At 46.8% G+C, this 26,802-nt stretch overlaps 3 protein-coding genes across 4 annotated transcripts; 2 read left to right on the forward strand and 1 right to left on the reverse strand.

The window, feature by feature from the left end:
- The first annotated feature begins 2,314 nt into the window (after window positions 1–2,314).
- Window positions 2,315–11,741, forward strand: dbt (dihydrolipoamide branched chain transacylase E2). Its single transcript, XM_037762915.1, is given in 12 exon segments — window positions 2,315–2,440; window positions 3,801–3,933; window positions 5,183–5,258; window positions 5,377–5,558; window positions 5,648–5,775; window positions 5,873–5,995; window positions 5,997–6,147; window positions 6,671–6,837; window positions 6,913–6,990; window positions 7,909–8,100; window positions 8,201–8,272; window positions 9,180–11,741. Coding segments are annotated over 12 exon segments (1,515 nt in total). The 5' UTR covers window positions 2,315–2,395; the 3' UTR covers window positions 9,348–11,741.
- Window positions 11,742–13,541: 1,800 nt separating this feature from the next.
- Window positions 13,542–19,242, forward strand: LOC119484232 (leucine-rich repeat-containing protein 39-like). 2 transcript variants are annotated; one of them, XR_005205930.1, is made up of 10 exons: window positions 13,542–13,637; window positions 14,200–14,427; window positions 15,551–15,659; window positions 15,773–15,929; window positions 16,082–16,218; window positions 16,427–16,572; window positions 16,648–16,800; window positions 16,936–17,111; window positions 18,788–18,926; window positions 19,022–19,242. XR_005205930.1 is itself a non-coding variant. In XM_037762921.1 (9 exons), the coding sequence occupies exons 2-9, from the start codon at window positions 14,300–14,302 to the stop codon at window positions 19,045–19,047; spliced, it is 1,032 nt and encodes a 343-aa protein (XP_037618849.1). In that variant the 5' UTR covers window positions 13,542–13,637; window positions 14,200–14,299; the 3' UTR covers window positions 19,048–19,242. The 2 variants fall into 2 exon arrangements, 1 of the variants encoding a protein (XP_037618849.1); XM_037762921.1 differs by lacking the exon at window positions 18,788–18,926.
- A 355-nt stretch (window positions 19,243–19,597) lies between these two features.
- On the reverse strand, window positions 19,598–24,993 carry LOC119484223 (tRNA:m(4)X modification enzyme TRM13 homolog; the record flags this gene model as incomplete). Its single annotated transcript, XM_037762910.1, is given in 11 exon segments — window positions 19,598–19,945; window positions 20,724–21,216; window positions 21,296–21,370; window positions 21,455–21,527; window positions 23,456–23,641; window positions 24,097–24,203; window positions 24,333–24,402; window positions 24,485–24,541; window positions 24,717–24,739; window positions 24,742–24,782; window positions 24,885–24,993. Coding segments are annotated over 11 exon segments (1,424 nt in total), but the record flags the coding sequence as incomplete, so codon positions are not given.
- Window positions 24,994–26,802: the final 1,809 nt, after the last annotated feature.

Raw genomic sequence — 26,802 nt, forward strand, 5'->3', positions numbered from 1 at the left:
TTCTTTGTCGAGTCACAATAATTACACTTCCGCTGGCTTTCAGAATAAGAGTAGTTGTTGTGTTGGAACGCTCATTAAATGGGAATATAAAGGAATAAAACAAGCAACTAGACATCAAATCTATAAACACATTTAGTAAAAATAAAATAATATATATTTGTGGTAGACAGGAACTGTAAAATGAATGAACTGTAATGTAAACAGGAATGTTTAATAAAGTTAAGTATTAACAGCAAAAAATACTCTTTTATATTTTGAGTTTATTATACTATTGATAAATGAACGGTGTACACGTCACATGACTTCTTTACATACTGCTGAGTAGTTTAACATATATCATGTTTGATATATTTATATTATTACATGTTATATTATATACAATATTATACTATTATATGTGTTTTTATTTTACATACGGTCGTCACAGTATCTACAGCTGTCGTGTACATGGACCGGAGTAGAAGTATAAAAGTACAGGTACCTTAAAAAGTATACTTAATTATAGTATTTGAAAATGTATATTTAGTTATTTCACACAAACCAACATATGTAATGCACTTTATTTTGAAAACCATTTCCGGTATTACTCCGGTTTCTCCTCAGTGAACTTGATGCTTCCGGTGGTTGAGTTGTGTCGCCTCCTGCAGGCAGCGGGAAGAACAGCAGCAGTAACATGAATAGACGAATACAACGTTTAAAAAGAAGATAAAGTTCCTGAATGGGTTCCAACCTATTAATAAACTATAGATATAGATATAGATAGATGGATAGATAGGGAAGTATGCTTTTAAATAATAAGATAACATGAGATGAGATAAGATAAGATAAACCTTTATTGATCTTCAGAGGGACATTGAGGTGTTGCAGCAGCACAAAGACAGAAATAAGTACAGATAGATAGGGAAGTAACATAATAATAACAATAACAATAATATCATTAATATCAATAACAACAAATACAATGATATTGACAAATGATATTTAATGATAATAATAATAATATGTATAATAATAATAATAATAATAATAATAAAAATTGGTATGTACAGCTAGAATAAGTAAAAATAGAGAATATCAGGAGCAGAGAGCGTTATGAGGTACAGAGACCGTAAAGTTAAATAAATAGATAACTAAATGTATTATTAGAATCATTATATTATTATTACTATTATTATTATTATTATTATTATCATTATTAGAATCATTATTATTATTATTATTATTATTATTATTAGAATCATCATTATTATTATTATTATTATTATTAGAATCATTATTATTATTATTATTATTATTATTAGAATCATCATTATTATTATTATTATTATTATAATAATAATAATTATTAGAATCATTATTATTATTATTATTATTATTAGAATCATCATTATTATTATTATTATTATTATTATTATTATTATTAGAATCATCATTATTATTATTATTATTATTATTATTAGAATCATCATTATTATCATCATTATTATTATTATTATTATTATTATTATTATTAGAATCATCATTATTATTATTATTATTATTATTATTATTATTATTATTATTAGAATCATCATTATTATTATTATTATTATTATTATTATTATTATTATTATTATTATTATTAGAATCATCATTATTATTATTATTATTATTATTATTATTATTATTATTATTATTATTATTATCATTATTATTATTATTATTATTATTATTATATATTGTAATAACGTAAGGCGCTGGAAAGGGTGGTGCGCTCGGCCCAACACATCACCGGGTGCGAGCTGCCCAGCCTGCAGGAGCTTTACACCCAGCGGTGCCTCAGGAAGTCAATGAGGGTCATTAAGGACACGACACACCCCCACAACAGCCTGTTCTCCCTCCTGCCCTCTGGTAGAAGATACAGGACCCCCAGGACTCTCACCAGCAGACTGAGGAACAGTTTTTTCCCCCAGGCCATCAGACTTTTAAATCTATAATTCGTTCGACACATTCTTACACAAAAATATATCCTATACTGTATATACTGTATATATTCTTAATAAATATGTTCTTAATATGCCTTGTATAAAGTATTTCCTTTTATAATTATAATGGAAATGTAATATAATTTATTATTTTAATGGAGCTTCCCAGCAAAAAGTATTTCACACGTTTGTACCTGTACAACCGGCGTGACAATAAACATCTGGAATCTTGAATCTTGAATCTTGAACAGCAGCAGCGCTGTAGTTCCGCCGCTGGCCGCTGGGTGGCAGTGTTACGTCACTGCTGCGTCCAGTCTGCTGCACCCGGAAGAGAACAAGACGCTGAGCGGTGATTGGCTGCTGAGAGGAGCTGAGCGGTGATTGGCTCCTGAGAGGGGCGTGCAGCTGTGACGTCAGAGAGCAGAGTAAAGATGGCGGCGGTGACCAGAGGCTCCTTCAGGATGCTCCAACAGCTGGTGAGAAACTCCACAGCTCTCTCTGCTAACAGCCTCTCTGAGCACTCTCTGAGCTCTGCTGCTCTGCTCTCTGTTTGGTTCAGCTGCTAACCTCCACCCAGTGACGTCATCACTCCGTCACCCGGTCAGCCTGTTAGCAGTGATGCTAGCTCTGATGCTAACTCTGATGCTAGCTCTGATGCTACCTAGTGCTACCTCAGTGTTACCGGCTGACTGCTAACTGGTGTGTTTATCATGCAGCTTCAGTCTGCAGGTAGCATCCTGCAGGTAGCATCCTGCAGGTAGCATCCTGCAGGTGAACCAGCTGCTGGCTCACACATGCTAACATGCTAACAGGCTAACAGCTGTTAGGAGGAAGTGTTCAGCTCCTTTATGGAGTATAAAGAACTATATTTAATTCATCTTTTTTACAGCAGATCAATATATATATATATAGATATAGATATATATATATCTGCTGTTAAAAAGATTTATTTGACTTTAGTAACATTTAAAAAGTATTATCAGCAAAATGTATTTAAAGTATCAAAGTACAAGATAAATGGACTTATACAGCGCTTTTCTAGTCTTCTGACCACTCAAAGCTCTCTACACTACATCAGCATTCAGACAGTCACACACACATTCACAGGTAGAGTCCACACAGACGGGTAGAGTCCTCACAGACGGGTAGAGTCCTCCTCAACAACGGGTAGAGTCCACACAGACGGGTAGAGTCCTCACAGACGGGTAGAGTCCACACAGACGGGTAGAGTCCTCACAGACGGGTAGAGTCCACACAGACGGGTAGAGTCCTCAACAACGGGTAGAGTCCACACAGACGGGTAGAGTCCTCACAGACGGGTAGAGTCCACACAGACGGGTAGAGTCCTCACAGACGGGTAGAGTCCACACAGACGGGTAGAGTCCACACAGACGGGTAGAGTCCACACAGACGGGTAGAGTCCTCACAGACGGGTAGAGTCCTCACAGACGGGTAGAGTCCTCACAGACGGGTAGAGACCACACAGACGGGTAGAGTCCACACAGACGGGTAGAGTCCTCACAGACGGGTAGAGTCCTCACAGACGGGTAGAGTCCACACAGACGGGTAGAGACCACACAGACGGGTAGAGTCCTCACAGACGGGTAGAGACCACACAGACGGGTAGTCCTCAACGACGCGCAGAGTCATCAACGAGGGGTAGAGTCCACACAGACGGGTAGAGTCCACACAGACGGGTAGAGTCCTCAATGACAGGTAGAGTCCTCAACGACGGGTAGACCACAGACCCGTCTTTGAGGACTCTACCTGTCCCGTACTGTCTGTTGTTGAACAGTCCAGGTGATCTTTGTACCTGTCTGGTTCTCTTCCTGTCAGCTGAGTCAGCAGTACCGTCGTCGATGTTTCCGGCTGCAGAACTTCAGATCTGACAGAACTGTGCAGCCGCTCACCTTCAGATGTGACCGAAACCTCCAGATGTTCAGCAGCAGGACGCTGTACACCACCACCGGTAAGTCCAGACCAGCAGGGATAAAAGTCCTGACATTACCAGAACCCAAAGTCCAGACTCCAGCAGGGATCAACGTCCTGACATTACCAGAACCCAAAGTCCTGACATTACCAGAACCCAAAGTCCTGACATTACCAGAACCCAAAGTCCTGACTCCAGCAGGGACCAAAGTCTACACACAGAACCTCTGTCTGGTTCTTTAGAAGTTTAGTAGATTATTTAGTAGTGTGAACTTATAATCAGTGAATCATTCAGAGTCCGTTCAGATCTGGTCGATCCAGTTTCAGGAATGTGTCTAGTCTTCCAGTCCTCCACACAACAAACTCTTTATTCACTGCTTTCTACTGTTACACATCCTGGAAGTTACCGTGGTGACCTGCCAGACTAAAGTGGGCTGGCTCCTGGTTACTGCCGATGGACTTCTTCCTGGTTCATTACACAGTTCAAGAGATACAGGTTCAATAATCAGGTCTCAGATCACAGGAGTCCTTCAGACCAAATGATGATGTCGTTGTGACGATGTCGTTGATGACGTCGTGATGTCGTTGTGATGATGACGTTGATGATGTGATGACGTTGTGATGTCGTTGTGATGATTTCGTTGATGATGTGATGACGTTGTGATGTCGTTGTGATGATTTCGTTGATGATGTGATGACGTTGTGATGATATCGTTGTGATGACGTTTTGATGATGTCGTTGATGACGTTGTGATGATGTCGTTGATGATGTGATGTCGTTGTGATGATGTCGTTGTGATGTCGTTGATGACGTTGTGATGATGTCGTTGATGATGTGATGACGTTGTGATGATGTCGTTGTGATGTCGTTGATGACGTTTTGATGATGTCGTTGTGATGATGTCGTTGTGATGTCGTTGATGACGTGATGATGTCGTTGTGATGTCGTTGTGATGATGTCGTTGTGATGTCGTTGATGTCGTTGTGATGATGTCGTTGTGATGTCGTTGATGTCGTTGTGATGATGTCGTTGTGATGTCGTTGATGTCGTTGTGATGATGTCGTTGTGATGTCGTTGATGTCGTTGTGATGATGTCGTTGTGATGTCGTTGATGACGTTGTGATGATGTCGTTGTGATGTCGTTGATGACGTTGTGATGATGTCGTTGTGATGTCGTTGATGACGTTTTGATGATGTCGTTGTGATGTCGTTGATGACGTTGTGATGATGTCGTTGTGATGTCGTTGATGACGTTGTGATGATGTCGTTGATGTGTTCTCTCCTGCAGTGACTCGAGGACCAATCGTCCAGTTCAAACTGTCTGACATCGGAGAGGGAATCATGGAGGTGACGGTGAAGGAATGGTACGTACTGAGACCACATGAGTCCTGAGACTATATGAATTGATTGTCTCTCAGGTACTTTGTGGAACAGAGTCTAGCAGATGGTCTTTGTCTCTTAGTGGATCTGATTGTCTCTCAGGTACGTGAAGGAGGGCGATAAGGTGTCCCAGTTCGACAGTATCTGTGAGGTCCAGAGCGACAAGGCGTCCGTCACCATCACCAGCCGCTACGACGGAGTCATCAAGAGACTCTACTACGACGTGGACGCCACCGCCTTAGTGGGAAAACCACTGGTGGACATCGAGACAGAGTCCAGTTCAGGTGAGATGCGACACCTGACGTTAGTCTGGAACTAGGTCCTCGGTGTCTCCTGTTGTTCTGGTTCAGACTCAAACCTTGTCTTTGATCAGAGGTGATCCAGGAGGAGGACGTGGTGGAGACGCCTGCCATGGCTCGAGAAGAACACACCCACCAGGAGATCAAAGGACACAAGACCCAGGCCACGCCCGCCGTCAGGCGCCTCGCCATGGAGAACAACGTGAGTCTGTCCCCCAGTCTGTCCCCCAGTCTGTCTCCAGTCTGTCCCCAGTCTGTCCCCAGTTTAACCTGTGACTGGTTTGACTGGTCTGTCTCAGATTAAGCTCAGTGAGGTGGTGGGGACGGGGAGAGACGGACGGATCCTGAAAGAGGACATCCTGAACTTCCTGGCGAAGCAGACCGGAGCCATCATACCTCCGACCCTGTTCCAGGAGATCCAGACTCCGGCCCCCCCCCCCTGCCGCTGCCGGTGCCGCTGCCGCTGCCACTGCTGCTGCTGCCAGGCCTGTGAGCACTACGGCAGCCATCAAACCTGCACCCACCACCCCCAAACCTGTCTTCACCGGCAAGGACGTCACCGAGCCCCTCAAAGGTCAGAGACCGGTCCACATTTGTCATGGTAACAGGATCAGTGGTCTAGTCCAGAGGGTTTAACAGGAGGGTCACCTCTGGTGTCTGAACACACCTGTATCCAGTAGACTCCAGGTCCAGGTCTGTGTTCTGAACACACCTGTATCCAGTAGACTCCAGGTCCAGGTCTGTGTTCTGAACACACCTGTATCCAGTAGACTCCAGGTCCAGGTCTGTGTTCTGAACACACCTGTATCCAGTAGACTCCAGGTCCAGGTCTGTGTTCTGAACACACCTGTATCCAGTAGACTCCAGGTCCAGTAGATCCAGTAGACTCCAGGTCCAGGTCTGTGTTCTGAACACACCTGTATCCAGTAGACTCCAGGTCCAGGTCTGTGTTCTGAACACACCTGTATCCAGTAGACTCCAGGTCCAGGTCTGTGTTCTGAACACACCTGTACCCAGTAGACTCCAGGTTCGGGTCTGTGTTCTGAACACACCTGTACCCAGTAGACTCCAGGTTCAGGTCTGTGTTTGTCCTCCAGGTTTCCACAGAGCGATGGTGAAGACGATGACGGCGGCGCTGAAGATCCCTCACTTCGGGTACTGTGACGAGGTGGACCTGAGCCGCCTGGTGTCTCTGAGAGCTGAACTCAGATCCATGTCTGAAGGTCGAGGGGTCAAACTGAGCTACATGCCTTTCTTCATCAAGGTACCGCCGCTCACGTTGATGCTGATTGGTTGAACGTTGAGTGATGATATTAATGCTGCGCTCTCATTGGTCCAGGCTGCCTCCCTCAGCCTCCTCCACTTCCCAATCCTGAACGCCTCCGTGGACGAAGGCTGCCAGAACATCACCTACAAGGTCAGCACCTCCTCTTCTTCAGCACGTCTTATCTATGTCAGGTTAGGGGTCGTTATAGTCGTCTCCATGACAACTGAGCTCCTCCGTCCACTGAGGATGGTTGAAAGCTCTGTAGAAAGTTAGTAAGTGGTCCATTGATTCACAAATAGATTCAGGAATCTGTATCAGAATGTTTAAATTAGAGTAGGGATGCACCGATACCACTTTATTCAGACCTCGTTAACAGCCAGCTGGAGGGTGTGAGCGACACACGGCAGGCTGGGGAGTCCCGCATACGAGGCGGTGCACCGCCACCGGCTCTAGGTCGGCTTGGAAAGGCTCGGGGCGAAGGTGCTTCCCGGGGCCGTGGACAAAGTGTCACCAGGGCGGACCGTCCTCAGTGCGCCCCGACCGCATCGTGTCCCCAGGGCGGGGCTCGGCCCACGTAAAAGGCTCCAGGGGTCTGCGGCGATGTCTGCAACCCACCCGACCCGTCTTGAAACACGGATCAAGGAGTCTAACGCACGCGCCAGTCAGAGGGTGCAAGCAAAACCCCATGGTGCAATGAAAGTGAGGGCCGGCGCCGGCTGAGGGGGGATCCCGGCCCAGCGGGGTCGGGCGCACCACCGGCCCGTCTCGCCCGCACCGTGGGGGAGGTGGAGCATGAGGACCTAAAAGACGGTGACGAGAACGTCACGCTGCTGTAAAGTGTTATCGGAGCCGTTTTGCGAGTACGAGTACATGAGCACAGTATCGGACCCGATACCCGATACTGGTATCGGGTATCGGGTATATGCATCTCTAGTATTTAGATAACAAACATCACGACGGGGACGTCATCAGAGACAAGATCAGTCTGTCGTCTCCCAGGAGACGCTTTGAGAGACGCTGCTGCAGATGTGTGGACATGTTGTTGACGGGTGTGTCTCTGGTCTGCAGGCGTCCCATAACGTGGGCCTGGCGATGGACACCATGCAGGGTCTGCTGGTTCCCAGCGTGAAGAACGTCCAGCTGCTCAGCATCTTCCAGATCGCTCAGGAGCTGAACCGTCTGCAGGTGCTCGGAGCTGCAGGTCAGCTGGGAACCAACGAGCTTAGCGGGGGAACCTTCACCCTGTCCAACATCGGATCAGTGAGTTCAACAACAGCAACACACCAGAACCTGAACCTGAACCTGAACCTGCTTCAGATCCGACTGACATGAATCTGTTTCCTGTTTTTGGTTTAATCAGATCGGAGGGACGTACACCAAACCGGTCATTCTTCCTCCTGAAGTCGCCATCGGAGCTCTGGGAAAAATCCAGGTGGGTCCCAAAACAACGTGAGTCCTGTTTCTATCTGAATGTGCAGTTGTCCTGGCGACGGGGAGGAGTCGGTCAGCATCGATCGGTTGTTAGTGATCTGCGTCTCCTGGCAGGGCGGCAACATGAATCTGATATAGCAACATAAATAAAGTGGAAGCAAGGACAATGAAAAACCAAAGCAGAGGTCCTGATCCAGAGCCTGGTCCCGATCCAGAGCCTGGTCCCGATCCAGAGCCTGGTCCTGGTCCTGATCCAGAGCCTGGTCCCGATCCAGAGCCTGGTCCCGATCCAGAGCCTGGTCCCGATCCAGAGCCTGGTCCTGGTCCTGATCCAGAGCCTGGTCCCGATCCAGAGCCTGGTCCCGATCCAGAGCCTGGTCCCGATCCAGAGCCTGGTCCCGATCCAGAGCCTGGTCCCGATCCAGAGCCTGGTCCTGGTCCCGATCCAGAGCCTGGTCCCGATCCAGAGCCTGGTCCCGATCCAGAGCCTGGTCCCGATCCAGAGCCTGGTCCTGGTCCTGATCCAGAGCCTGGTCCTGGTCCTGATCCAGAGCCTGGTCCTGATCCAGAGCCTGGTCCCGATCCAGAGCCTGGTCCCGATCCAGAGCCTGGTCCCGATCCAGAGCCTGGTGGTCCACCACTATTAGTTTAAGTAATAGAATAAATTGCAGATCGACAGAACAGAGCAACAAAAATACATCTGAGTGAGTAAACTTTCAGGAGACCCGACCAGGAGCTAGAGCCCTGGACCCCCCATCCTCCCGGACCACCCAGCCCCCAGGGTCTCCGGGGCTCACAGACGCCCCCACCACGTTAAGACGGCGGTTCATTGGAAGGGGTTCGGAAACTAACAACCAGAATCTAAAAGAAACGAGAGAAGACATCTTGTGTTTTTTGTTCTCCATCAGGTTCTTCCTCGGTTCGACGCCGGCGGTCAGGTGGTCCGAGCTCACATCATGAACGTCAGCTGGTCGGCGGATCATCGCGTCATCGACGGAGCCACCATGTGTCGGTTCTCCAACCTGTGGAGGGATTACCTGGAGAACCCGGCCAGCATGGTTCTGGACCTCAAGTAAACAGAGACAGAGAACTTTTTCCCATCAGCCCCGGGGAGGACCTCTATTTCTCCTCCCGCCGCCATTGCTTCGTCTTCCCGGTCGAGGCCTTCGCATTCACTCACTGTTGTTTCCTTGTTGCCTTGGAGCGAGGCGCCGGGAGGAGGAGGGGTCAGCCTGTCAATCATGTTGTTTCCATGACGACCAGACACACACACACTCAAAGGTTAAAGGTTAAAGGTCGTCAGTTTGTTCTTAATGTTTCAGTTAATTAATCACAAATCATGTTTTTATTACTGATGATGACCGGCACCAAGACCGGTTCACATCCAGGAGACCAGGAGACCAGGGAACTGGTAAACCAGTGACCTGGTAAACCAGTCAACCAGTGACCTGGTAAACCAGTCAACCAATGAACTGGTGAACCAGTCAACCAATGAACTGGTGAACCAGTCAATCAGTGACCTGGTGAACTAGTCAATCAGTGAACTGGTGAACCAGTCAACCAGTGACCTGGTGAACTAGTCAATCAGTGAACTGGTGAACCAGTCAACCAGTGACCTGGTGAACTAGTCAACCAGTGAACCGGTGAACCAGTCAACCAGTGACCTGGTGAACCAGTCAACCAGTGACCTGGTGAACCAGTCAACCAGTGAACTGGTGAACCAGTCAACCAGTGACCTGGTGAACCAGTCGACCAGGGAACTGGTGGACTTTTAGTGTCCCTTTTGTTTTCTGTGTGTGTGTCCTGGTTGGTCATCCAACTTCGATCCAGATCCAGGTTTTGTAAGCTTAACATTTGAGTTCTTCTGAACCTGGACGTGGATCAAGAACCAGCAGCTGGTCTGAGATCAGATCCTGTTCCACATTTAACAGTTTGTAGTTATTAAACTGAAACATTGAAAACATTGAAACGCTCCATATGTTCTATGAGGAAACATTCTCTGTAGAACCAGACCCAGTAGAACCAGACCCAGTAGAACCAGATCCAGTAGAACCATGATCCAGTAGAACCAGATCCAGTAGAACCATGATCCAGTAGAACCAGATCCAGTAGAACAAGATCCAGTAGAACCGGAATCAGGAATCCGGAATCAGAATCTGATCTAACCGGTTCCTGTCGGACCTTCAATATCTTTTAAATATTATTTAGTAGCTGCAGTCTGATCACCTGGATTCACACCTGGTTCTAACCCGTCTGAGGTGGGCGGAGCCAGCACACCTGGTTCTAACCCGTCTGAGGGGGGCGGAGCCAGCACACCTGGTTCTAACCCGTCTGAGGGGGGCGGAGCCAGCACACCTGGTTTTAACCCGTCTAAGGGGGGCGGAGCCAGCACACCTGGTTCTAACCTGTCTGAGGTGGGCGGAGCCAGCACACCTGGTTCTAACCTGTCTGAGGTGGGCAGAGCCAGCACACCTGGTTCTAACCTGTCTGAGGTGGGCGGAGCCAGCACACCTGGTTCTAACCTGTCTGAGGTGGGCAGAGCCAGCACACCTGGTTCTAACCTGTCTGAGGTGGGCGGAGCCAGCACACCTGGTTCTAACCTGTCTGAGGTGGGCAGAGCCAGCACACCTGGTTCTAACCTGTCTAAGGGGGGCGGAGCCAGCACACCTGGTGTCTGTCAGGTGGGGGGTCATGTGACCAAATGTGATTGACGGAGCTCGGTTCAGAGATGAATGAAATCATGATTCTGGTTCTGATCCGATTGTTTGTTTGAGGCCTCGTTTACACCAGAAATCAACTCTAGGTTATTATCATTATCTAAATATTCAATAAGAAGACAAGAACACAGTGTCTCCCTCTCTGTACTGGATCAGAACCAGTTCCTCTATCTGATCTCTGTACTGGATCAGAACCAGTTCCTCCACCTGGTCTCTTTACTGGATCAGAACCAGTTCCTCCACCTGGTCTCTGTACTGGATCAGAACCAGTCCCTCGTCTGTCCTCTGCACAGTCTCGTTGTGATAAAAACTGACAGATATCAAACTGAAGTGTAAATAATCTGAGTTCTGGTTCCTGCTGCTCTGGTAGAGGTCTACCTGTAGACTTGATCCTCGTGGTCTGACCCGTCTGTTCCTATGCTGAGTTCTGGTTCCTGCTGCTCTGGTAGAGGTCTACCTGTAGACCTGATCCTCGTGGTCTGACCCGTCTGTTCCTATGTACTGAACCTGTTCCAGAACCTCTCTCTAATGTTTGTAGATATGGAAGTGATCCCGGATCAGGACCTTCCTCTCTGTCCCGGTGGCTGCTGGGTAACGGGCTCCTGGTGTTGGTCGTCTGTTACTCCTCGTGTGTTTTTGTTTTTAGCGACAGACTCAAAGTGTAATAAACTAACGTAGCTTTTTGTATTCTTGGGAGCGTGTGGATCTGAAATGATTAAACTTGGTGAATAAAGCTGAAGTGCACAAACTGGACCGGGTCACTCGGGTCGTTTTGTCCTCTGATATCGGACTTTGTTTAAAATGACCGACGTCTTCATCATCGGGGCTGTCAGCGTTCAGCAGCAGCTCTCACACCTATCAGAGGAGTGGGAGGCGCTTCTCCATCAGCGTGCAAGCCTATTGGTCGAAAAACCAGGCAGTGACATCATCATCAGTAGAGAGGAGGAAAAGAGGAGATGAGCGGAAGATAAATATGATATTAATGTGACGACTACGTCAAGGTGGATCGTCTATAAACACATTATCTACAAAATGATTTCACCCTTCAATAGTTCATTATAATAAAATACATGTTTTATATTGTTCCTGGTCGGGATGCACTGGTACCGGTACCGGTATCGGGTACCGGTACCGGTATCGGGTACCGGTACCGGGTCCAATACTGTGCTCATGTACTCGTATTCGCAAAAAAGCTCCAATACAACAGCACCGATACCACTTCACGGCAGCGTGACGTTAACCTCTTGTCACCATCTTTCGGGTCCTCACGCTCCACCTCCCCGGCGGTGTAGGCGAGACGGGCCGGTGGTGCGCCCGACCCCGCTGGGCCGGCCCTCACTTTCATTGCGCCACAGGGTTTTGCTTGCACCCTCTGACTCGCGCGTGCGTTAGACTCCTGGGTCCGTGTTTCAAGACGGGTCGGGTGGGTTGCCGACATCGCCACAGTCCCCTGGCGCCTTTTACGTGGGCCGAGCCACGCTCTGGGGGCACGACGCGGTTGGGACGCACTGATGACAGTCCGCCCCGGGAAGCACCTGCACCTCGAGCCTTTCCAAGCCGACCTAGAGCCGGTGGCGGCGCACCGCCTCGTATGCGGGACTCCCCAGCCTGCCGTGTGTCGCTCACACCCTCCAGCTGGCTGTTAACGAGGGTCTTTTGGCACAGAGAAGTACTCGTATCGGTACTCGTATCGGTACTCGTACGGTACTCGGTATCGGTAGTACCCAAATGTAAGTACTTGTACTCAGTCTGAACAAAGTGGTATCGGTGCATCCCTACCCCCTGAAGTGATATTTCATAAATATTTCTGTTCATGGCTACAAACTAAAAATGATCAACGAATCACCTTCAATCGTTCATTATAATAAAATACATGTTTTATATTGTTGCTGAAGTGATAATTCACAGAACAGGATGAGAGTCGATGTCATCGTTGAGGCCGTGGTATCCAGAATGTCTCTGGTTGGAGTCGTCTCGCCTCCTCCGATGTTCTAACACTTTGTCTTCCAGTGTGTCCTGTTTGCTCATCATGTAATGCCACATCATAATCAACATTCCTTGTACGGATGACGCTTTTATGTTCTGCAACTCGGTCTTTCAATCCTGTTTTTGTTCGTCCCGTAGATCGTTGTTTCCTTTGGGGTAGAATGAGCCATTTATATTTCCAGAGGGAGCTTCACGGACGAGGAGAGGTCACGCATCAACGCGTCACAACACCTGGCCCCTAAAATCTGATCTGCACTCGCCGAAACTGAGCCAATAGAAACGCAGCTCTAGTTACACTGAGCATCCTTCATAACCCAAGACCCCAAGTCACCAAGACCCCAGCTTTGTGATGTCACAGCAGGAGGTCATGAGGTCACAGATACAGGAAGTGTTTTTAAATACTTCAAATAAATCATTATTAAACAGATAAACATGTATTGATGTATGACTGCGTATTGTGTCATGTGACTGCGTATTGTGTCATGTGACTGCGTATTGTGTCATGTGACTGCGTATTGTGTCATGTGACTGCGTATTGTGTCGTGACTGCTTATTGTGTCAGTGGGGTCATGTGACCTGGAGGCTAAAATTATCCTGCAGATCTGAGGTCAGATTTCAGCTAAAGAGACGCAGCATGGAGGACGGCTGCTGCGCTCACACAAGGTGAGAACAGGCACAATACTACCGACAATACTACTACTGTACTACACAGAGACTACCACATTACTCAGCAGTACTACAGCAGTACTACAGCAGTACTACTGCAGTACTGCTGTAGGAGCTTTACAGATACTTTAGAACTGTGTGTTCAGCTGTTGAACTCAGAATCAGGTGAAAATAGAACAAACTAAAAATAAGTTATAAACTATTTAAAGTCAGAGATCTGAACAGGAAGTCAGATAGAAGTAAAACATCAGAGTACTGCATGTACTTCATCAAAACATTAAAAAGAGTTTATCCTTAAATTTAAATAAATAAATGTACAATCAAATTGAACTGAACGTATTGTGATAATATGTTGATATAAAATAATGAACAACTTTAACCATTCAATTTTATAATGTTTTTTATTTTATTGTTTCTTACTAGCAGTAAAGGTTTAATGTATGTAGAGATACAAATGTTTAGAACTTAAAATTAATATTATACTTGAATATTTACTCTACTACGACATGAATATAATATTACATCACTTACGAACCTGACCCGTTAATTATCCAAAAAGGATGCTCAGAGGGAGGAAGTGGCTGCAGGTCAGAGGTCAGAGGTCATCCTACCTGTACACCTGTGTGCTGTGACATCACGGCTGACAGGAAGTGGTCATCATGGTGGGCGTGGCGGCATGCGGCTCGGTGAGCTCCATCAAAGCTCTGTGGGAGACGAGGATCAAGAGGGTCCAGAAGGAGGAAGAGGAGCACACGAGGAGGAAGACCAGGTGCGGGGCCACTGGCAGGTCAGACTCCGCCTCCTCCGTCTAGTCTGTATTGTTTTATGTGGTTCACGTCAACTCCGTCTGGAATGCACAACAGTAACAGCCAGGTACAAGCTCTGTTGTTGCACAGGGCCGGTCTTAACTAAAGGAGCACTTGAATGACTAGGTTACACTCAATACCTGGTTTCTGAATGCTGAACCAAAACTCTTACAATCCCTACAGAGTATAGGTTTAACTTGAATGGCTAGCAGCAATAGCAAGTTCTTAAAGTAACACTATGAGGGTTTAAAGTGTTATCAATAATCCAATCTCAAGTTGCTTTAGCTGAATTTTAAGAAATCAATTCTCACAGCACTGCACTTGTTTATAAGACATTAACATCAATATTTTTGGCTAGTTTATAAGTGGAATTAGATAAGAGTTTTGGTCTGGACCAAAAATTGTGCTGAATCTTAATTTTGTACAATAAACAATAATACGCCTCACACGGGGCACCAATAATGCTGGTGACGCAGGTCTGGTTGTTAAATATTAAAGATGTGGTGTGAAGACTGAAGGATGCTGGGAAACTCAGTCAAAATGGCTCTGCTTCCACTTTCAGTGGTGAGTCCCAACATCTGTAATGTCTCATGACCTTCATGTCCCTGGTTCAGACTGAGTCCTGGTCTGTATTGTTTCATGTGGTTCATGTCCTTGGTTCAGACTGAGTCCTGGTCTGTATTGTTTCATGTGGTTCATGTCCTTGGTTCAGACTGAGTCCTGGTCTGTATTGTTTCATGTGGTTCATGTCCCTGGTTCAGACTGAGTCCTGGTCTGTATTGTTTCATGTGGTTCATGTCCTTGGTTCAGACTGAGTCCTGGTCTGTATTGTTTCATGTGGTTCATGTCCCTGGTTCAGACTGAGTCCTGGTCTGTATTGTTTCATGTGGTTCATGTCCTTGGTTCAGACTGAGTCCTGGTCTGTATTGTTTCATGTGGTTCATGTCCCTGGTTCAGACTGAGTCCTGGTCTGTATTGTTTCATGTGGTCCATGTCCTTGGTTCAGACTGAGTCCTGGTCTGTATTGTTTCATGTGGTTCATGTCCTTGGTTCAGACTGAGTCCTGGTCTGTATTGTTTCATGTGGTTCATGTCCCTGGTTCAGACTGAGTGTTGGTGTTTGGGAGGACCGGGCGGTTCTGGCTCGGCTGAAGCAGAAGCTGCAGACAGAAGATGGACGACTCATCCTCCGAATCGAACAGGAGGAGTGGAAGGTAACGACCCCCAATGAAGTGGACTGTAATGGTGGACTTGAAGCTACCTGGTGATATCTACTGTCAGTTGATTCTCTCGTGGTCATATCTTTATTTTTCTCTCCCTCCGCCAGTTGTTGCCGGGCTGTCTGGTCCAGCTCAGTCAGGTCCAGGAGTGGCAGATTCACCGGACCGGACTGCAGAAGATCCCTCACTTCATCTCTAGCTTCCAGAACCTTTTAGTTCTCGATCTGTCCCGCAATGGGGTCACCGAAATCCCCCAACAGATCGGTCAGTATGTCCCCCACTTCTACTGAAAATAAAAAAAACATAATTTTATTCTTACAGTAACGTGGATTTGAGGGTTGTAGACCTGTTGCATGTCCTCTAGTACAGTTCTGTCTCAATGTGCCGAGTCCTTTGTGTCCTGGTTCTGGTCTCAGGGAAGCTGACTCAGCTCAGAGAGCTCCTGCTGAGCTACAACAGAATCCAGTTTGTTCCTGAAGAGCTGAGCTGCTGTGAGAGTCTGGAGAGACTGGAGTTGGCCATGAACCGGGACCTGAACCAGCTACCAGACCAGGTACAAACCACTACCTCAGTCAGGTTCCAGAGTAGGTGTGAACACAAACCAAACGTTTTTTTCTATAAGGTATGATTGTAGACCTAAACCAAATTCCAAATCAGAAATGAATATAAACCTAAGCCAACTTCCTGAACCAGGTCCTGTAGACCTGTATTCATGATCAACTTTGATCCAGCTGATCTGAGGTCTGTTTTCTGAGCCTCAGTTGAGGAAGTTGAAGAAGCTGCAGCACCTGGATCTGTCCATGAACGACTTCACCTGCGTGCCGGACTGTGTGGTTGGACTGCCGGCGCTCGAGTGGCTCGACATGGGAGGAAACCAACTGCAGCACTTACCTGAAGACATACACAGGTGAGTAAAGGAATCCCCTGAGCCCTGCCCCCTTCTGCCATCAGCCAATAAACACTGGTTGGTGTTCGTCCTCAGGATGGAGACGCTGCACACTCTGTGGCTGCAGAGAAACCAACTGGAGAAACTTCCAGACAGCATCAGCAGGATGAAGAGTCTGGACACGCTGGTCCTAAGCTGCAACAGACTCAGAGACATCCCCCCACTGATGGAGGACATGTCCAACCTCAGGTCAGTCTGTCTGTCCACAAACACAGAATCAGATAACATTACCATCTGTAACCTTTGAGACGTGTCCCGTCCATCACAGTTAAAGCCAGCAGTCGTCTCTCAGACTGAACACGTTTTGTCTTTCTGTCGAAGCAGGTTTGTGAATTTCCGGGACAACCCTCTGACCCTGGATGTGACGCTGCCCTGCAGTGAGATGAAGACTGAGGACGATGAAGAGGACAGAGAGATGTTTGGACGAGAGTTCATGCAGTTTTACATCCAAGAAGCCAGAAAGAGAGCGTACGCTGTGCTCAACATGCACTGTGTCAACCGTTAGTATCAACACTGTTTATTAACGCTGTCACTATTTTACCTGATTAACAACAATAACTACAACATTAACCAACATAATTAACATCATACACAAAGAACCACTATTTTACCTGATTAACACGTCTACAGCCGAACTCCAACATATTGTAAAAGGTCAGTTATTTATAATTATTATGTTCTAACTTCAAGGTTCTTAAATCATTCCTCCAGTGAGTCTCTTCGTCGTCGTCGTCGTCGTCGTTGTGAAACACAGATTACGATATCGTGACTTTTAGACCAAAAACAATGGATCCTACGTTTCCCACAATGCACCTGAATAGCATCTTTCATTAGTGCCTCCCTGCCTGGTAAACAACTCCAGCCCTTCAGTTTGTAATAATAACATGTAACATGAATAATAATGCTAATGCTAATGCTAATAATAATGCTAATGCTAATAATAATAATAATAATAATAATAACTAGAAAATTTCGCAAGAAATTTTGACCAGTGTGCCTGGTGCTGGGGGGGGTCTGAGGACCATAGTGAGGTTATAAGAAGGGGGATGATAGGCCCAATGAAGTCCCAAGTCTCGTGACCCGTTTAAACTTTGAATCATTTTTCTACGTTAAAGTATGGCGACTCTGTATGGCCCTAAAGAGGAGTGTTTTTGAGCTCTCTTCACATCAATTTGCCATTCATTCCTATGGAGCAAACAAATCGCGCTTTCGTGCGATTTTTTCAGGAGCTGCTACGCGAATCTCTTAGAAAAGCCATAGCACACCATTCCCGATCATTCCATCACTGGTTGCCATGGTGATTGGGGGGCCGTAAGGCCGTTTACTTTCCTGTTATCATATAGTAAGAGTTGAGGGCTTTTATTTTGAAAAGTAGTTGAATCCCTAGTTTCCTGTTATCATACATTGAGAGTTGGGGGCTTTTAATCACAGGTGTAATCAATAACATTAATTATGGCCCTGATCCATTGAAGCCTGGTTTAGAGCATGTTGGCTCACTGATATGACGTGATACAGTAAATAGAGTGTGTGTGTGTGTGTGTGTGTGTGTGTGTGTGTGTGTGTGTGTTTCTCTGTGAAATTTAATATGGGCATCTATGGGAGCCTAGCCTGGAGTTGCTCTCACGTTCAGGCATGTGTCACCAAATGTGTAAGTCCGACTGATTCCATAGCTACATGACTGCGACCGGCACAAAATTACCTACGTTTTGATGTATTAATTGTGTATGAGGAGTGGACGTTGTGGCCTAGGGAGCAATTTGTTCGGATCATTTTCAAAAGATTTTTAAGCTGTGCTCCACTCTAGCTCTGACATCACGAGCTCTAGCCCTGAACGACCCACGCAACACACACCCATTATAACATCTGAAACCGTCTGAAAATGTCACAAAACGTAAACTGCGATTTCATGAAAACCGTGCCAGCTATCAAAATGACCATTTGGCAAAATAAAGTCCAAAGACTCATGACCCGTTTAAACTTTTAATCATGTCCTCAAAGAGGAGCGTTTTTTAACTGTCTTCACGTCGATTTTCGATGCATTCCAATCGAGCAAAAAATCGCGCAAAAACACTTTTTTTTCGGAAACCGCTGCGTGAATCTCAGGTCATAGGTCATAGTCAGGTCATAGCACACGATTCCCGATCCTTGCGCACGTTTTGATGTACTTTTTGTACAGGTGTTGGCAACGCTGCGGGACGAGTAGCGAGGCAAAGTTTGGCGGAAGATGAAGAATAAAATGAAGCCCGTTGAATAATAGACCAGTGTTAGACCGGCTTTGCTTTGTGCTTCTAGGCACACTGGAATAATTCCTGCAGGTTTGTCTCCTGGTTGGCTTTTACTAAAAATATGTTGTAATATTTTTAGTAAAAGTATTTATTGAAAGTGATAATTTGATGTGTTTCTGTTTCAGAGCCGAACGACGACTCATCAAACTAAAGTAATCTGTCGCTCTGCATTTCTTCTTCTGGGCTTTTTCTTTTCAGAACTCAGCTACACGTTTTAAAACCAGTGAAGAAAAAGATTCACATCAAAGACTCGTTCATATATTTATGTATTTATATATATATTCACATTTATATTTCTGTTTCTGGGGGCTGGAATCTGCTGACAGTTTATAAAACTTGACTAACAGAATGTTTCAGTAGTGTTTTTGTTTTCCTGTTTGTGTCGTGTGATTTTAGACTGTAAATCATTTATTCATTTCTGCAGACTGAAACACAAACAGTGTTCTTTATGAAGCTATGAAATGAAGCTATGAAATGAAGGTTTAAATCAGAAACAGAAACAAGTGAAAACGCTTTAATAGAAACTTTACTTAACATTTCAACACATTTTAACTCCAAATAAAAATACTTTTGTAGAAACTCACGTTGAGTATGTGTGATTTCTGTATCGTCTGTAGTCTGTCTGTAGTCTGTCTGTAGTCAGTCTGTAGTCAGTCAGTAGTCAGTCTGTAGTCTGTCTGTAGTCAGTCTGTAGTCAGTCAGTAGTCAGTCTGTAGTCAGTCTGTAGTCTGTCTGTAGTCTGTCTGTAGTCAGTCTGTAGTGGTCTGTAGTTGGTCTGTAGTTGGTCTGTGGTCTGTAGTCAGTCTGTAGTGGTCTGTAGTTGGTCTGTAGTTGGTCTGTGGTCTGTAGTCTCTGAGTCTCAGTTTGACCTCGGGGACAGAGACGGTGGGACGGCGGTCAGCAGGACGTTCTCCAGAGTCACCTGACTACTGACGTAACGAGTCAGTTTGCTGTCCAATCCTTTTGTCTTCAGGAAGTCGAGTCTGCCGCCATCGATCAGACGTTTACAGAGACGACCGACCTGCTCGCGTTCATCCGCCGACAGAAACCTGAGAGAAGAAGAACACGTCAGGAACACGTCGGAAACACGTCAGGAACACGTTGCGAACACGTCGGGAACACGTCAGGAACATGTCGGAAACACGTCGGGAACACGTCGGGAACACGTCGGGAACAAGCCGGGAACACGTCGGGAACACGTCAGGAACACGCCGGGAACACGCCGGGAACACGTCGGGAACAAGCCGGGAACACGTCGGGAACAAGCCGGGAACACGTCGGGAACACATCGGGAACACGTCGGGAACAAGCCGGGAACACGTCGGGAACACGCCGGGAACACGCCGGGAACAAGCCGGGAACACGTCGGGAACACGTCGGGAACACGTCGGGAACAAGCCGGGAACACGGCGGGAACACGTCGGGAACACGTCGGGAACAAGCCGGGAACACGTCGGGAACACGTCGGGAACAAGCCGGGAACACGTCGGGAACACGTCGGGAACAAGCCGGGAACACGTCGGGAACACGCCGGGAACACGCCGGGAACACGTCGGGAACAAGCCGGGAACACGTCGGGAACACGCCGGGAACACGTCGGGAACACGTCGGGAACATGCCGGGAACACGCCGGGAACACGCCGGGAACACGCCGGGAACACGTCGGGAACACGTCGGGAACACGCCGGGAACACGTCGGGAACACGTCGGGAACACGCCGGGAACACGTCGGGAACACGTCGGGAACACGTCGGGAACACGTCATTTTAAAAACTGATGAAGTGGTTTAAACTTCTGCACTGACGGGGTCAGAGGTCAAATATTTACCCGCTCACAGCGTCCGTCTCCTCCACCGGTTCGTGCTCTTCATCGTCTCCTCTCTGATTGGTCGGATCCTGAGATGGACGGTCCCGATTGGTCGGTCTGAGTCCACATGTGGCCCAGCTGGACATCCGACAGAAAGCTGAGAACTCTGCAGCTCCGAGTCCTCGCTGCAGGAAGAACTGCTGCCCGACGTAATGACGCCACTCACAGCGATGGTGGCAGCATAGCGCCACTGCCAGGCCCAGCACCGGACCAGGACCAGGGTCTGGATCAGGACCAGGGTCTGGATCAGGACCAGAGTCTGGATCAGGACCAGAGTCTGGGTCAGGACCAGGGCCTGGGTCAGGACCAGGGCCTGGATCAGGACCAGGGCCTGGCAGTGTTGCTGAATCAGCTGATTCTGGATCAGCTGGTTCTGAGGTTCTGAGGCGTTTCCGTGGCGGTTCAGCCGGCTCTCTGGGTCCTGGTGTTTCCAACAGACAGCGCAGAGCCAGATCTGAGACCAGAGAGAGAAGAGACCAGCTGAGTCTGAGAACTGCTGTGTTCAACCAATCAGAGATCAGGACTGCTCTCACCTGTCGCTGCTCCACACAGGTGTTTTCCAACTCCAACCAACGGGAGCTTCTTCTGTCTGAGCAGCTGGACTTTACCTGGAAACACCACCGAGTCAGAACACTCAAACCAGAACTCAAACAGAACTAAACCACCAGAGTCTCCAGATGTTCGTTTCTTACTTAAATCCAGATGTTGAATGTCGACCTGCAGCCTCTCGAACTGAACTCCAATATCCTGATGTTTCCCATCCACCTGGAACAGAACAGACAGAACAGACAGAGCAGACAGAACAGACAGAGCAGAACAGACCAGAACAGAACAGACCAGAACAGACAGAACAGACAGAGCAGAACAGACAGAACAGACAGAGCAGAACAGACCAGAACAGACAGAGCAGAACAGACCAGAACAGACCAGAACAGACAGAACAGAACAGAACAGACCAGACAGAGCAGAACAGAGCAGAACAGACAGAACAGACAGAACAGAACAGACCAGAACAGACAGAGCAGAACAGAGCAGAACAGACAGAACAGACAGAGCAGAACAGACCAGAACAGACAGAGCAGAACAGACAGAGCAGAACAGAGCAGAACAGACAGAGCAGAACAGACAGAACAGAACAGAACAGACCAGAACAGAACAGAGCAGAACAGAACAGAACAGACAGAACAGACCAGAACAGAACAGAACAGAACAGAACAGAACAGACCAGACAGAACAGAACAGACAGACCAGACAGAACAGAACAGACAGAGCAGAACAGAACAGAACAGACAGACCAGACAGAACAGAACAGAACAGACAGAGCAGAACAGAACAGAACAGACAGACCAGACAGAACAGACAGAGCAGAACAGAACAGAACAGACAGACCAGACAGAACAGACAGAGCAGAACAGACCAGAACAGACCAGAACAGACAGAACAGACAGAGCAGAACAGAACAGAACAGACAGAGCAGACAGAACAGAACAGACCAGAACAGACAGAGCAGAACAGAACAGAACAGACCAGAACAGACAGAACAGAACAGACCAGAACAGACAGAACAGAACAGACCAGAACAGACAGAACAGAACAGACAGAGCAGAACAGAACAGAACAGACAGACCAGACAGAACAGAACAGAACAGACAGAGCAGAACAGAACAGAACAGACAGACCAGACAGAACAGACAGAGCAGAACAGAACAGAACAGACAGACCAGACAGAACAGACAGAGCAGAACAGACCAGAACAGACCAGAACAGACAGAACAGACAGAGCAGAACAGAACAGACAGAACAGAACAGACCAGAACAGACAGAGCAGAACAGAACAGAACAGACCAGAACAGACAGAACAGAACAGACCAGAACAGACAGAACAGAACAGACCAGAACAGACAGAACAGACCAGAACAGAACAGACAGAACAGACAGAGCAGACAGAGCAGACAGAACAGACAGAACAGACAGAACAGACAGAGCAGACAGAACAGAGCAGACAGAGCAGACAGAACAGAACAGACCAGAACAGACAGAACAGACAGAGCAGAACAGACCAGAACAGACAGAACAGACAGAACAGACAGAACAGAACAGACCAGAACAGACAGAACAGACCAGAACAGACCAGAACAGAACAGACCAGAACAGAACAGAACAGAACAGAACAGACCAGAACAGACAGAACAGAACAGACCAGAACAGACAGAACAGACCAGAACAGACCAGAACAGAACAGACAGAACAGACAGAGCAGACAGAGCAGACAGAACAGACAGAACAGACAGAACAGACAGAGCAGACAGAACAGAGCAGACAGAGCAGACAGAACAGAACAGACCAGAACAGACAGAACAGACAGAGCAGAACAGACCAGAACAGACAGAACAGACAGAGCAGAACAGAACAGAACAGACCAGAACAGACAGAACAGACAGAGCAGAACAGACCAGAACAGACAGAACAGAACAGACCAGAACAGACAGAGCAGAACAGAGCAGAACAGACAGAACAGACAGAGCAGAACAGAACAGGTCAGACCTGATTTGCAGTATAAAACATGAATGATTCACTCCAACAGGTTAAAACTATAAAAGCTGTTTGGGGTTTAAACTGGATCTTGGCGCCCTCTGCTGGTTTGTAAACGTAACTGCTGCTGTAAGAGTCTGGAGTTATGAGGTTTGTCCTGCCTTGAAGCGGGTGCTGCAGCGCTCCACCAGCAGCAGCTGCAGGTCATCGCAGGTCTCCAGGTGGTCTCGGGTCTTCAGGGCTTCATGGATCCAGTGAGACAGTTTCCCCCGACCTGCTCCAAACTCCACGAAGCACCGCCCCCTTCCCAGGAGCCCCAGCGCCTCCAGGTGACCTAAGAGAGAGGACTGGACACACCTGACAGGTGAGATAGAGAGAGAGGAACACCGAAGGCACAGACCGCCTGAAACCAACCAACAGGGACCCCCAGGACCTGAACCTGCTGCCCCCCCGACCCAACCCCGGAGAAGAAGAAGAAGATGGATGGATGAGTATTATCCTAAACACAGCACACTCCTGTCTATCGATATGACAACATGAATTACAGCAAATTAGAATTCTTACTGATATAATAATAGACGGGGAGACGAGGAAACGAGGAGACAAGGAAACGAGGAGGCGAGGAAACGAGGAGACAAGGAGGCACAGAATGGTGAAATGATAAAGAGGTGTGTTCACCGGGGGCCCGGTCCAGGCTTATCTCGGTTAGTCGGACTAGTTTTCATTTGATTCAGTTCAAGCTCAGTTACTACAGCAACTATCATTTCATTCATGGAGGTTTCAGGTCAGGTTGTTTTTGTACCTGTTGCTTCAGGTGTTTGTGGGCGGAGTCTCCATTCTTTGGGTTGTTGAGTTCCTCCTGGAGGACTGGATGGGACAGAACACTGTCCTCCATGTCACACTGCAGTCCTACAACAACAACAACAACAACAACATTGACAACAACAACATCAACAACAACGACAACAACATTGACATCAACAACATTGACAACAACAACAACAACAACATTATTTCATAACGTCAGTAGAACCTCACCAGTGGCGGCTGTCTTCAGTTTGTCCAACAGAGATTGTAACTCGGCCCGGCTGCGCTCACACAGACTCACCTGACACACACACAACAGGATTATCATTATTATTATTGTTATTATTGTTGTTGTTGTGAATCCTCAGCAGGGGAGATGTTACCTGTTGGAGCGTCTCTCTGTCAGCTGATCCAGCGTTTATGTTCTCCACATAATAAACCTGCATTATGTCAAAGACATTTATCACACGTCTCTTACGTCTCCTTCCTCCTGCTACTGAAACATGTTATTAATAATATAATAATAACAATGACATCATCATCATCATTATCATAATGATAATAATGATGAACAGCAGAAACACTGACTGACGGTGTTGAGGTGAGGACACTCACAGGTTTGGGTTTGTCTCTGGCTTGCATCTCTTCAGGTGTTTGTCCAGCTTGTCTTCACTCACGGTGCTGAAAGGTCAAACAAACAGGAAGTCACTGGTGAGGTCACCGTGAGGTCACAGTGAGGTCACGGATGATCAGATCAATAATGTGATTGATTTGCTGACTCACTGTTTGGGGTCAAGAGGACACACGATCCTCCTGCTGCTTCCTTCTTCCTGGAAACAGGAAACAGGAAACAGGAAGCCATTAACCAAAAGGGTGATGACATCACAGCTCACTTGTCGTCAGCAGAGGTCTGTACTACGAAGCAGGATGTGGCGTTATCGAGGTAACTTCAGGGTTAACTCTGGGTTTCCGTCCTACGAAGCTGGTTCACTTCTTACCGGGGTAGATCTCCATGGTGGTAACTGATGCTGAACGGCCAACCTGCTCCGGAGCAGGTTATGTTCCAGATCAGAGATCAACTCATCGCCTACTGACCAATCAGAGCTCAGTGCGGTGATGTATGATAATATCATTACAGTCATAATCCAGACTAAACACAACTCAGTTTAAACTGACAGATGAGGAAGGACAGCTGGCTGGATGCTGGGGTGTTTACCGCTTTGAATTATGATTTTATATTTATTTATTTTTACTTGCTCTTGAGTCCGTTTCACACCGTCAGAGAGGAGGACGCTGGAAGGAGGTTTAAATACTCACCTGATACTCACAGAGTCAAAAGAAGTGTAATCTAGTCATCTGTTCTTCTGCATTTAGCAGCTTCAGCTGTTAGTCTGGACTCAGAGTTAACTCCTTCATATCTGTCTAATATAGTTTACTCTTTGTATAATGTGCCTGTCTGTCTGTCAGTAGTCTTGTTCGTGTCTGTGATTGGTCAGTAGTCTTGTTCGTGTCTGTGATTGGTCAGTAGTCTTGTTCGTGTCTGTGATTGGTCAGTAGTCTTGTTCGTGGTCTGTGATTGGTCAGTAGTCCTTGTTCGTGTCTGTGAGTGGTCAGTAGTCTTGTTCATGTCTGTGATTGGTCAGTAGTCGTGTTCGTGTCTGTGATTGGTCAGTAGTCTTGTTCATGTCTGTGATTGGTCAGTAGTCTTGTTCGTGTCTGTGATTGGTCAGTAGTCCTTGTTCATGTCTGTGATTGGTCAGTAGTTCTTGTTCATGTCTGTGATTGGTCAGTAGTCTTGTTTCATGTCTGTGATTGGTCAGTAGACTTGTTCATGTCTGTGATTGGTCAGTAGACTTGTTCATGTCTGTGATTGGTCAGTAGTCTTGTTCATGTCTGTGATTGGTCAGTAGTCTTGTTCATGTCTGTGATTGGTCCAGTAGTCTTGTTCGTGTCTGTGATTGGTCAGTAGTCTTGTTCATGTCTGTGATTGGTCAGTAGTCTTGTTCATGTCTGTGATTGGTCAGTAGTCTTGTTCATGTCTGTGATTGGTCAGTAGACTTGTTCCATGTCTGTGATTGGTCAGTAGTCTTGTTCGTGTCTGTGATTGGTCAGTAGTCCTTGTTCATGTCTGTGATTGGTCAGATGCTGTAAACACTCCTCGTTCATGTGAACGTGCTCATAACCAGACAGAGAAACTCTGGTTGACTTACTGAGTTGATAACCAGCTTCATAGTTCAGTTTAGTGAAGATCTCTGTTGTTAGAGTTAGTGAAGCCAGATAACCAGAAGATACCCTGGAGATGATGAAGATACCCTGGAGATGATGAAAGATACCCTGGAGATGATGAAGATACCCCGGAGATGATGAAGATACCCTGGAGATGATGAAGATACCCTGTAGATGATGAAGATACCCCGGAGATGATGAAGATACCCCGGAGATGATGAAGATACCCTGAAGATGATGAAGATACCCTGGAGATGATGAAGATACCCTGGAGATGATGAAGATACCCTGAAGATGATGAAGATACCCCGGAGGATGATGAAGATAACCCGGAGATGATGAAGATACCCTGAAGATGATGAAGATACCCTGGAGATGATGAAGATACCCTGGAGATGATGAAGATACCCTGGAGATGATGAAGATACCCTGGAGATGATGAAGATACCCTGAAGATGATGAAGATACCCCGGAG

This window comes from Sebastes umbrosus, unplaced genomic scaffold (genome assembly GCF_015220745.1).
Source record: "Sebastes umbrosus isolate fSebUmb1 unplaced genomic scaffold, fSebUmb1.pri scaffold_112_arrow_ctg1, whole genome shotgun sequence".
Taxonomy (NCBI): Eukaryota; Metazoa; Chordata; class Actinopteri; order Perciformes; family Sebastidae; genus Sebastes; species Sebastes umbrosus.